General features: G+C 45.8%; 1 protein-coding gene across 3 annotated transcripts in view; it reads left to right on the forward strand.

Annotated features, from left to right (window-relative positions):
* Positions 1-13423, forward strand: part of LOC127574641 (feline leukemia virus subgroup C receptor-related protein 2-like) — a 171502-nt gene that overhangs the window by 142997 nt on the left and 15082 nt on the right. For 2 of the 3 annotated variants that reach the window (XM_052023944.1, XM_052023861.1), the window contains 2 exons: positions 3325-3383; positions 10995-11084. In XM_052023944.1, coding sequence (XP_051879904.1) covers positions 3325-3383; positions 10995-11084 — 149 coding nt within the window. The remainder of the gene's footprint in view (positions 1-3324; positions 3384-10994; positions 11085-13423) is intronic. The other variant, XM_052024027.1, reaches the window with a different exon arrangement.

Consider the following 13423-nt stretch of genomic DNA (forward strand, 5'->3'; position numbering starts at 1 on the left):
CCCACAGCATTCTGGAAGGGGGAGGGTGAACAGCCAGAGGTTGTGGTACATATTGGTACCAATGACGTAGGTAGGAAAAGGGATGAGGTCCTGAAGAGAGAATATAGGGAGTTAGGCAGGAAGCTGAAAAGCAGGACCTCAAGGGTAGTAATCTCTGGATTGCTGCCTGTGCCACATGCCAGTAAGGTTAAGAATAGGATGATTTGGCAGATGACTGTGTGGCTGAGGAGTTGGGGTGGGGGGCAGGGTTTCAGAATTGTGGTTCATTGGGATCTCTTCTGGGGACATTACAACGTGTACGGGTTACACCTGAACCGGAGAGGGACCACTACTCTTGCATGCAGGTTTGCTAGAGCTATTGGGGAGGGTTTAAACTAGTTTGGCTGGGGAATGATAGGTCAGAGGTTGGTGCATTTAGTGTACAGGTAGATGCAGAATGTAGAAAGACTGTGAGAAAGGATAGGCATTTGAAAGGGAAAAATTGCAGTCATTTGGATCGGCTGAAGTGTCTAATGTGATAAGTATCAGGAAAAAGTTTATCATCGTTTTTCCTGATACAACTTACAGCGTGGGTAAGTACATGGAACTTCAACATAGTGGCCGTTACAGAGACTTGGCTGTTGCGAGGGCAGAAATGGCTGCTGGATATTCCAGGGTTTAGATGTTTCAAAAGGGACAGGGAGAGAGGTAGAAGAGGTGGGGGAGTGGCTTTGCTGATCAGGGACAGTGTCACAGCTGTAGAGAGGGAGGATGTCGTAGAGGAATCCTCTACTGAGTCAGTGTGGGTGGAAGTCAGAAACAAGAAGGGAGTGATCACTCTACTGGGAGTATTCTACAGACCCCCCAATAGCAGCAGAGATGCCGAGGAGCAGATTGGGAAGCAGATTTTGGAGAGGTGCAAAAATAACAGGGTTGTTGTCATGGGTGATTTTAACATCCCTAATATTGATTGGCACCTCCTTAGTGTAAAGGGGATAGATGGGACAGAGTTTGTCCGGGAAGGATTCCTGACACAGTATGTGGACAAGCTGACTAGAGGAGAGGCCATATTGGACCTGGTTCTAGGCAATGAGCCTGATGAAGTTTCAGATCTCTTGGTGGGAGAGCATTTTGGAGATAGTGACCACAACTCCTTGACCTTTACCATGGCCTTGGAGAGAGATAGGAGCAGATGATATGAGAAAGTATTTAATTGGGGGAGGAGGAATTATGATGCATCAGGTGGGAACTTGGGAGCATAAATTGGGAACATGTTTTTGGGGAAGTGCACAACGGAAATGTGGAGGTTGTTTATTGAGTACTTGCATGGGGCTCTGGATAGGTTTGTCCCATTGAGGCAGGGTAAGGATGGTAGAGTGAAGGAACCGTGGTTGATAAGGGATGTAGAATATCTTGTAAAGAGGAAGAAAGAAGCTTAGCTGAGGTGTCGAAAGCATGGATCAGACAGGGCTCTGGAGAGTTATAAGCTAGCTAGGAGGGAGCTTAAGAATGGACTTAGGAGAGCTACAAGGGGGCATGAGAGGGCCTTGGGGAGTTGGATTAAGGAAAACCCAAGGCGTTCTACACATTGACTAGAGTGAGGGTAGGACCGATCAGGGATAAAAGAGGAAACGTGCCTGGAATCGGAAATGGCAGGGGAGGTCCTTAATGAATACTTTGCTTCAGTGTTCACCAACGAGACCTTGACGTTTGTGAGGATGGCATACGACAGGCTGATACGCTAGGGCATGTCGACGTAAGGAAAGAGGATGAGCTGGAAGTTTTGAAAAACATTTGGATAGATAAGTCACCAGGGTCACAGGTTTAGCCAATGATTAGGACAGCAAGTGATATGTTAGCTTTTATTCTGAGTGGGCTTGATTAAGAGATAAGGAAGTCTTATTGGAAATGTAGCCTACACATGGAGTACTACGTACAATTTCGATGGACTTGCCATAGAGGTCCTGCAGTAAAGGTTCACTAGACTGGCTGCAGGGATGGCGAGTTTGTCATACGAGGGGAGATTGAGTAGGCTGGGTCTGTCTTCTCTGTAGAACAAGCAGATCACATGAAAATTTGTTTTTGAAGCTGATATTGGGTGCCATTGTCACTGTGCAGGAGGTGACAGACAGGTGGGCTGGAGTGAGATTGGCATGGAGAATTGAAGTGGCATGCAGCCGGAGGCTCAGGCTCTCCCCTGCAGACCTGAGAGAGATTCCATGTTCGGGTTCTTCAATGTACGTGAGCTAGGAAGAAGTGTTTGGGCCCTGGATGATGGGAAGGGAAGAAGTGAAGGACAGGTGGTGCTGCTCCTGAGACTGCATGGAAAGTGCCGTGAGAAAGGAATCACTTTTCGTCGTCATTAACCACTCCTTATACCAAACAACTTAAATAAAGGCATAGAAAGCTGCAGGCAAACTGCTGGTGGTTGGAATTAGTATTGATGGGAACATGGTCAGCATAGCCACAGTGGACCAAAGGGCCTATTTCTTTGCTGTATGACCATGACTCCCCCACTTCTCCCACTTAAGTAATTCTCTCTTCCCCTTCTCCTCCCCCCCCCCCCCCCCCCCCCCCCACCATGCTGCTCTTTTTTTCCCTTTCCTAGCCTATCTCTTTTTTTCCCCTCTCCTTACCTTTGACTCATCCCCCAGTGGATCTGCTCTCTTCCTCCCCCACACCTGCATATCACTATCTCTTGCCTGCACATACCCATCACCACCCTGTGCCCACACCACCTTCCCTCTTTTGTCCACCTATCACTGCTCTGCTTTTCCTTCCTATATATCGGGCTTCCCCTTTTCCTATCTTCAGTCCTGAAGAAGGGTCCTGACTAGAAGCATTGACCGCCTGCTTTTCTCCATGGATGCTGCCTGGCCTGCTGAGTTCCTCCAGCATCATTGTGTTTTTCATCTAGATTCCAGCATCTGCAGCCCTTTGTTTCTCTACCATGACTTTCCTACTTGTCTTTGTGTTTGGCCTTGGCAGCTGAGAATTCATTGTTGGTACTGAATTACTGCAGGATTACTGTGTGCTGTTGCTCCTGGGTTACAGGATTGATGCGAGACATGACTCTGTTACTGAAGTAAAACAATTCAGATGCTGGAATTCTGAGTAAAACCAAAACCAGTTTTTGTTTGTCAGTATGTGTGGGGAGGGAGGCAAGCTTTGTTTCTGAACAGTGACCTGACATCAGAGCTGGGATTCTTCAATTGATTTTAACTCTTTCAACACAGATGCTCTCTGACCTGCACTTTCTTTTATTTCAATCAATTCCTGGTTACAATTAGTTTTAGTTCAAAAAAGATCAAAGTCACTAACCATGTTATTTTTCATATTTAACAGCTATAATTAAATCGGACCTCAGGAGACAGAAGGCAAACATGCATGCAACACAGGAGTCTGTGAGTAAACTCTGCTTCAGCCATCGTACACTGACGTGCAAGGCTCAGCTTGGCTCTGCTAGGAAAACTGCTTTCTTTGGCATCCTTTCAAAAAGAATATTAGGAGGGATTTTCTGATCGTTTGTTCCCAATTCACAGGAACATTCTGAGCAAAGATTTATTGTTCCAGCAATAATCCATTTCACTTTCCTTAAAATTTGACCCTCTGACAGATAAATATATTCAAGAGAGATTCAAGTGCAGAAAGTTTATCACACAGTGGTGAATAATCCAGAGGAGGTGGTGCAATTGGATGCAGTCAATATGTTTAAGAGGCATTTAACAGACACTTAAATCGGCAAAGTATAGAAGGATATATGCTCATAATGTGGGCAAATTGGATTAGTGTAGATTGGCAAAAAAGGTCAGCATGGACACAGTGGGCTGAAGGGCCTGTTTCTGTGCTGTATAACTCTGATTAAAATGTTCTTAGAACCATAGCACAATACAGGCCCTTTGGCCCACCATGTTGTACCAACCTTCAAACCACACCCAAGACTATCTAACCCTCTTCCTCCCACATATCTCTCAATCTTAAATTCCTCCATATGCTTATCTAACAATCTCTTGAACTTAACCAATGTATCAGCCTCTACCACCACCCCAGGCAGCGCATTCCATGCACCAACCTCCCTCTGACGTCTCCCTTGAACTTTTTTTTTCCCACCCCCCCCCCCCCCCCCCCCCCCCCCCCCCTTAAAGCCATGCCCTCTTGTATTGAGCATTGGTGCCCGGAAAAGAGATGCTGGCTGTCCATTCTTTCTATTCCTCTTAATATTTTGTATACCTCTATCTTGTCTCCCCTCATCCTCCTTCTCTCCAATGAGAACAGCCCTAGCTTCTTTAGTCTCTCCTCATAATCCATACTCTCTAATCCAGGCAGCATCCTGGTAAATCTCCTCTGCACCCTTTCCAATGCCTCCATATCCTTCCTATAATGAGGTGACCAGAACTGGACACAGTACTCCAAGTGTGGTCTAACCAGAGTTTTGTAGGGCTGCATCATCACTTTGCGGCTCTTAAACTCGATCCCACGACTTATGAAAGCTAACATCCCATAAACTTTCTTAACTACCCTATCTACCTGTGAGGCAACTTTCAGTGATATCTGGATATGAATCCCCAGATCCTTCTGCTCCTCCACACTGCCCAGAATCCTGCCATTTACCTTGTACTCCACCTTGGAGTTAGTCCTTCCAAAGTGTACCACCTCACACTTCTCTGGATTGAACTCCATCTGCCACTTCTCAGCCCAGCTCTGCATCCTATCAATATCTCTCTGCAAGCTTCTACAGCCCTCCACACTATCCGCAACACCACTGATCTTTGTGTCATCTGCAAACTTGCTAACCCACCCTTCTACCCCCTTATCTAAGTCATTAATAAATATCACAAAAAGTAGAGGTCCCAGAACCGATCCCTGTGGGACACCACTAGTCACAGCCCTCCAATCCAAATGCACTCCCTCCACCACAACCCTCTGCTTTCTACAGGCAAGCCAATTCTGAATCCACACGGCCAAGCCTTCCTGGATCCCATGCCCTCTGACCTTCTGAAGAAGCCTACCACGTGGAACCTTGTCAAATGCCTTACTAAAATCCATGTAGATCACATCTACTGCACTACCCTCATCAATCTTCCTGGTCACCACCTCAAAGAACCCTATCAGGCTTGTGAGACATGATCTTCCCTTCACAAAGCCATGCTGGCTGTCCCTAATCAGTCCATGATTCTCTAAATGCTCATAGATCCTATCCCTTAGAATCCTTTCCAACAGCTTGCCCACCACAGACGTAAGGCTCACTGGTCTATAATTCCCTGGACTATCCCTACTACCTTTTTTTGAATGGGACAACATTTGCCATCCTCCAATCCTCTGGTACTATTCCCGTGGACAACAAGGACTCAAAGATCCTAGCCAACGGTTCGGCAATCTCCTCCCTCACCCAGCGGAGGAGCCTGGGGAATATTCCTTCAGGCCCCAGGGACTTATCTGTCCTAATATTTTCTAACAGCTTCAACACATCCTCTCTTGATATCTACATGTTCTAAAACATTAACCTCACCAACACTGTCCTCAGCGTCATCAAGGCCCCTCTCTTTGGTGAATACTGAAGTGAAGTATTCATTGAGAACCTCACCTACTTCCACAGCTTCCAGGCACATCTTCCCACCTTTGTCTCTAATTGGTCCTACCTTTACTCTCATCATCCTTCTGCTCTTCACGTATGTGAAAAAAGCCTTGGGATTCTCCTTAACCCTACTCACCAAAGCCTTTTCATGTCCCTTTCTTGCTCTCCTCAGCCCCTTAAGTTCCTTCCTTGCTGCCCTATATTCCTCACAAGCCCTATCTGATCCTTGCTGCTTACACCTTATGTATGCTGCTGCCTTCTTCCTAACTAGTTGTTCCACCTCTCTTGTCACCCATGGTTCCTTCACCCTGCCATTCCTCCTGTGCCTCACCGGGACAAATTTACCCCTAACATCCTGCAAGAGATCCCTGAACAATGACCACATCTCCATAGTACATTTCCCTTCAAAAATGTTATCCCAATTTACACTCTCAAGGTCTAGCCTTATAGCCTCATAATTTGCCCTTCCCCAGTTAAATATCTTCCTGTCCTCTTTGCTCTTATTGTTGTCCATGACAATGCTAAAGGTTAGGGAGCAGTGGTCACTGTCCCCCAAATGCTCACCCACCGAGAGATCTTTCACCTAACCCAGTTCATTACCTAATACTAGATCTAATATGGCATTCCCTCTGGTTGGCCTGGTCAACATACTGTGACAGGAATCTGTCCTGGATACACTTAACAAACTCTGCCCTGTCTAAACCTTGGACACTAAGCAGGTGTCCCATGATAACAACACTGTTATTCTTGCACCTTTCCAAAATCTGCCTCCCAATCTATCTATGCCTCTCATAATCTTATAAACCTTATCAGGTCTCCCCTCATCCTCCACTGCTCCAGAGAAAACAAACCAAGTTTGTCCAACCTCTCATTATAGCACATGGCATCTAATCCGAGCAGCAATCTGATAAACCTCTTCTACACCCTCTCCAAAGCCTCCACATCCTTCCTGTAATCAAGTCAGGATTTCCCCAGCACAACACCACACTGATTATCACTGCTCAGCCCCTGCCTTTCCTAATGTACATAAGTCATATCCCTTTGGATATTCTCCAGTAATTTCTCTACCAGTGACATGAGGCTCACTGGCCTGTCGTTACCTGCTGTCCTTTCCTTTAAAACAAAGGAACAACATTAGCTATCCTTCAGTCTTCTGGCATCTCAGCCTTGGCTAATGAGGATGTTAAAATCTCCTCAGCTATTGCCTCTTCTGCTTCCATCCGGCCCTGGGGATTTATCAACCCTTTTTCTATGACATCTAACACCTCCTCCTCCTTAGTAAAGACCTGTACCACATACTCCTCCCTAAACTCACTGTCTTTTATGTCCTCCTTCTTGGTGAATACCGACGAGAAGTATTCATTTAGGATCTCGCTTACATCCCCTGGCTCCTCTCATAGATTACCCCTGTGGTCCCTAAGAGGACCCATTCTTTCCCTGGCTACTCTTGCTCCTGAGATACTTCTAGAATGTAGACATAAAAGACCGCAGATGCTGGAATCTGGAGCAAAAAAAGCAAACTGCTGGAGGATCTCAGTGGGTCAGAAAGCATCTGTTTTGGGAAATGGACAGTCAACACTTCAGTCGACACCCTTCATCTGAACTGAAGGGTCTCAACCCAAAACGTCAACCGTCCATTTTCCAACATAGATGCTGCCTGACTAGCTGAGTTCTTCCAGCAGTTTTTTTACTTGTATAATGTCTCTGGATTCGATTGTACCTTACTTGCCAAGGATATTTCATGGTCCCTTTTTGCTGTCTTTCCTACACACTCCTTTGATTCCAGTTGCCTATATGTTTTTTTTCCTGATCAGACTTCCAATATTCTGTATTATCCAAGGTTCCCACAACATACAATCCAGGAAACAATCTCCCCAATGCTCTGAAATGATTTTTCCTCCAGCTAAGAAACTGAGCATCTGGAGACACTTAGTTCCTGAGACACATGAGGCACCCTAAGGCCTCCTCATGGTTAGAAACAGCAGACAATACGTCTCAGCTGCTGTACATGTTCTAAAACTTTCTTCTCTATTCCCTCTTTAGAAATGCTTATTATTAATTTGCTACCTTAATTTAAACCACCTCACTTTTTCTTTTGCTTTATTTTTAAGTTGTGTTTATGTTAGAGAGCTTACATTTTCTACTTTAAAGCAAAAAAAAGTTTAAGGAATTTAACCCACCTTCCCCATTTGCATTGAATTCCCACACTGACTGAATTCCCTACTTTTGCAATCTGTTTGGGTTGCAGTCTCATTATGTTTCACTGTATGCAGCCAGTCTTTTTGGGACTAGTGAAAACCTATTCCACCTGATGTTTGCTGTTGGAAGCCAAGGATGAGGGGATGCAATAAGTCGCTCTTCATCAGAAGTAGACAATGGCTGCTTGTCTAACCAGCTGCTAATGTGCATTGTGGAATTGGCAGGAGGTACAGTTCTCATCTGTGCCCAGCTCTTCCTCTTCCAGCTCCTTTCAGGTCACTTTCCTATAGAGAGAGTGCCCTGCACCATCTTGCCTCTTATATCTCAGACCTTGCACTAAACCCCAACTGCCAGCTGTCCACCACATTTCATCACTTCACTACAGGTTTGGATCACCACTCCCCACCAATATTGTGTCTGCCATTTTTTTTGTAACCCAAATCATCATGTAAAGACTAAATAATCTGTAGGAAGTTAACTTCCTTTGTAAGACTTTGACATTTCTGAGCATCCCTCCTAAATTAAAAAACAATAATCCAATCAATGCTCAATCAGAAATTCCTGCCCAGTATCTCTTTTCTGTGGGAAAGAATGCACTGTTACATTGTGAACTGCAGTTGTTGTAGGCTGTGACAAGTGGGGATGTGGAATCACAAGAACCTTTCCTGTGATCACATTCAGCTTTTGCTTGGACCTGCTACATTTTAACATGCAACAGGAGTATCCCCTCCCAGTTCCCTTCCAGCAGCATCCTGCGGCCCTATTAAAGGGCACTCAAATTGGAAGAAAGACCTACGTTTGTGTAGCAGCTTTGTGCCTCTTTCAGGTCATCTCACCAGCACCAGCTGTAGAGCTGGTGAGATGCTTTGGAAGTATGGTCAGTGGAGTGATGGATGACACCTAGCAGACCTTGTACACTTTGCAAGCCGCAACTTGAGTGTCTCTGATGTGGAGATAACAATTGGCTGGGACACTTGGGTGTCTGCTCTGCTCCTCCTCCCTGGTCCAATCAGATCTCTTGCATCTACCAAGAGAATAGCCTTGCTTTAACTTGGCAGCAGAGACAGCTCCTCCAACAGTGCAGCACTGCAGCAGTGCTGATGTAGAATGGCAGATTTGATTGAACCATCTGGAGGCAGGATTTGATTCCACTAGCTCTAAATTAGTTACATAGGCAGCTTGGTTGGCATGGATACGTTGGGGCTGAAGAGCTTGTTCTGTGCTGTATAACACTATGAATCCTGTGCATCTAACCTACTGCCCATTGGCAAGAGTCTTGCCCTTTTGAGCTACAGCCAGTATGTGATGGTTCATGCTTAAATCATGTGGATCTTCCTCCTCCTTGGGAAGTAGGATTCCCATTTGTGTGGTCTTGTGAAGAGGGTGCTGGCCCTCAGCCAGCAGTCCAGAGGTAGGGAGCTTGGATGGTTGAGACTGAGGTGAGGAGAAATTTCTTCACTCAGGGTTGTAAATCTTGCAAATGCTGCCCCCCCCCTCCCCATCCCACCCAACAGGGGCAGTGACCGATATATCATTGAGCATACTGAAGTCTAAGAGGATGTGGCCATTGTGGAGTGGAGATGACCCACCTACTGCTTTTCAAGGAAGGAGGTCTATTCAGGCCTGCAGGGAGGAAAGGGGGTAAAGCAGCATCTAATTGAAGTGTCCACAACACTCCTGTCCCCACGGGGAGCTCACAGGTCTCTATCTGCACACCTTATTTACCACCTTACGATCAGGCTAGTTGTTGCAGGCTGATAGTTTAGGAAGCAGATTCAGTGTTCTCCGTTAAAGCCCCAGCACTTGGTGGCTGCAGAAGGGAGTGAGACGGTTCCAGCGTGTGACTTGTGGGAATTCAGTGATCAGGTCACATTCACTTCTGGTTGTTAAAAGTGGACCTTAACCTTGTTTTCCCATTGTGGATGCCGGAGGGTTGATTTTAACCCTGCTCGACAAGAAGGTTGTGTGGTGACATGGGCTCATGTGGTTTGCTTGCTGCATTGAATGTCATTGCACCAATGCTAGTTTACCTCAGGCCCTGGCACTATTTAAGAGCTTGTCAGACCCATCAGGTAAAAATGGCAGCAGCTGTGATTATTTGTTCCTGCTCCTGGTGTAACCACCTTCCCCTCAGCCCACATCCTCTGTCAGAGCCCATTCCCTGCATCCTTGCTGGTGGCCCCTCACTTGTCCTTGGCCACTGGGTACTGGTCACTGGCACCTGATCACCTCTTATTGGTAGTCAGGGCAGCTTCTCCACCCTCGTCTGCAACTTAACCCCCTCCTCACAGCCCCCTAAGTCCCACCCATGTTCTCCTCCAAACACCCTTCCCAGCCCTGACATTACTGGGTCCTGGGTAATTCCTGGATCTGCAGATAGTGGAGCTGAACCATGCCCAGCACTCCACATCTCTCATCTCAGCCCCTTCTTGTCAGGTGATTGACACTGGATTGACTGCTGCCATCCACATGTCCAGCCCAACTTGGTGTTCTGGAACACCCTGTTGCTAAACAGCCTTCTGTAGGGTTTATCCATAGACATCCCCTTTGTAAGTGCTTTGTTCACTTTTGATGAACCAACTGGAGTTGCATCTGGGATTGGGTTTCAAATAAAAGTGCTAATAAACTTCCTGGTGAGACACCAATAAAGGTTGAAGTAAAACTAAGGCTTGAATGTGTGGTCACTCACCCTTTAATCAGCTGCTCCACTGAAGTTTCTGTGTGTAACTAAATCTCCTGAGTACTCAGTCCTTGACCACTGCCACTTGATACTTTGTATTGCTCACCTGCTCAACACAGGGGTACCTTCAAACCAGAGTAACTCATTAGGTGCCCACCAACCCCACTCCCCCAGCAAACTCAGTCATGCTTCACACTAATCTGGTGAAGAATGTTTAACAAATGTTTAGAATGTACCTGTTTCTGCTGGATCATGACTCCACAGCCAGTGTAGGTTGATCAGCACTGGGTGCTGAGGAGCCATGACCATGTTGATGTTTGTATCTCCAGTCTCCCCATGATGTTCCATGGAATGATTCCACTGTGGTAGTTTGTGGTGTTGTGACAGGGTGTTTGGTGGTGGTTGCTTCTGTAGGTTGCCTTTGATCGGATGGTCTTTCGGGGGAGGTGGTCTGGTGCATGGTTTGTGTTGGCCTGCAGCTCCTGACTTAGAGCACCAGCACTAACTATCGATTGATGTTTGATCATTTATATCTAATGACATGCAGCGTGTGTATTACAGAGCATAGGAGCAAATCACCTTCTCGATTATGGCGCTACAGCTGCTACGATTTCCTCATTCATCCTCCCTCTTCGTTTGTTGCGGTCAGAGGTAGGATTTAGAATCACCTTCTGCTTACAGTTGACTTTTGGTCTGAGTCGTCTGCAACTGGCCGCAGTGGCCAACACTGAAGCAATCCTAGGATGTGTCAGCAGCTTGCCCGTGAGACATCATTGGTGTCACTTTACAGAGTGGACGAAGCTATGGTTTTGAGGTTATATACTATTTAGTGGTATGTCCTAGACCTGCATGCTGTGTGTCTCTGCCTAGTGCTCAAGTAGTTATGTGCCACAAACACACCTTGTCTCCTTGAATCAGCAGGTGATTAGTGAAGTCAAAGAAATCTTTCAGCACAGCACATTTCACAGATCCTGCCCTGAGTATATTCCCAAAGTCCAGCCACAGCGAATGTCCAACATTACTTGATGTGTTAGCCTTCACATGCATGTTTATCTAATCAGAAAACAGCAGAAGCTGTGAGTGGTAGATAAAACCAAAAATTACTCACAGGTCACTAATGGAATGTCCCACATAAAAACTCAATATAGAATGAAAACAGCTGGATAATGTTTTGGCAAGGATTGAACATTGGTTGACAGACAGAAAACAGAAAGAAGGAAGAAATGGGTCTTTTTCAGGGTGGCCGGCAGTGACCACAATGATCAGGGCACGGAGATATAATATATCAATGACTTGGATGAAGGAACTAAATGTAATGTTTCAAAGTCTGTAGTTGACACTCAGCAGGATGAGGTTGTGAGGAGAATGCACGGAGGTTTCAGGGAGACTCAGACCGATTGGGTGGGTAAAAAATCTGGTATAACATGGATAAGTGTGACGTTCCCCACTTCAGCAGAAGTGGTAAGGTGATGTATGATTGAAATGGTGTTACATCAGGATACAAAGAGACCTGGGTGTCCTCCTACACCAGCCCCTCAAAGCAAAGGGGCAGTGAGGAAGGCAAATGACATGTTGGTCTTCATTACAAGTGGACTTGAGTCCAGTGACAGTAATGTCTGGCTACAATTACACAGGCCTTGGAGAGCACGGCTGCAGTGTTGTGTGGAGTTCTGGTCTCCTTATCAGAGAAAAGATATTCCTGGCACAGCCTGAGTGCAGTGAAGGTTCACCTCACTAGTTCCTGGGATAGAACATAGAACAGTACAGCACAGTATGGGCCCTTCAGCCCACTATGTTGTGCCAACCTATATAAACCTACTCCACCATCATTCTAACCCTTGCCTCCTACACAGCCCATAACCCTCCATTTTTCTTACATCCATGTGCCTATTAAGAGTCTCTTAAATATCCCTATTGTATCAGCCTCTACCACCACCCTTGCCAGTGCATTCCAGGCACCCACCACTCTTGTGTTTTTAAAAAAAAAACCTACCTCTGACATCACCCCTAAACTTACCTCTACTCAGTTTAAACTGATGTCCTCTGGTATTTGCCATTACTGCTGTGGGGAAAAGGTGCTGGCTGTCCACTCTATCTATGCCCCTCATAATCTTTAACACCTTCATCAAGTCACCTCTCATCCTCCTAAACTCCAAAGAGAAGCCCTAGTTCACTCAACCTTTCCTCATAAGACATGTTCTCTAATACAGGCAGCATCCTGGTAACTCTCCTCTGCACCCTCCCCAAAGCTTCCACATCCTTCCTATAATGAGGTGACCAGAACAGAACACAATACTCCAAATGTGGTCTGACACAAATGAGTTCTATAGAGCTGCAACATTACCTCATTGCTCTTGAACTCAATACCCCGACTAATGAAGGCCAACACATGCCTTAACAACCCTATCAACCTGTGCAGCAACCTTGAGGAATCTATGGATGTGGACCCCAAGATCCCTCTGTTCCTCCACACAGCTAAGAATCCTACCATTAACCTTGTATTCTGCCTTCAAGGATGGATGGTGGGATTGATGCACAAAGAGATTGGATTGACTACATTCTAGTCACTTGATCTGAGAAGAATGAGAGAAGATCTAATTGAAATTTAGGACTAAACAGATTGTATGTGGGAAGGATGTTTCTCTTGGCTCGAGTCACATTTGGAATAGACAAGTCACATAGAGGCGCAAGAGGAATAGGGTTATAGTAGCAGGAGATTTCAACTTCTCCACTATTAACCAGGACTGCCTGAGTGTTATTCTAGATGAAGTGGAATTCTTAGTGTGTCTTGGAGAGCTTTTTGAGACAATATGTAGATAGTCATACCAGAGAAGGGCCAGGATTGGACCTGATCTTAGGGAATGCAGCGGGCAAGTGGTTGGAGCAGTGGGGGACCACAGGTTTTAAGTTGTTATGGTGAAGGGCAAGGATAGACAGGAAATTAAAATCCTGAAATGAGGGAAGACTAATGTCAATATGATAAGACAAGA

Source organism: Pristis pectinata, chromosome 1, assembly GCF_009764475.1.
Source record: "Pristis pectinata isolate sPriPec2 chromosome 1, sPriPec2.1.pri, whole genome shotgun sequence".
Lineage (NCBI taxonomy): Eukaryota > Metazoa > Chordata > Chondrichthyes > Rhinopristiformes > Pristidae > Pristis > Pristis pectinata.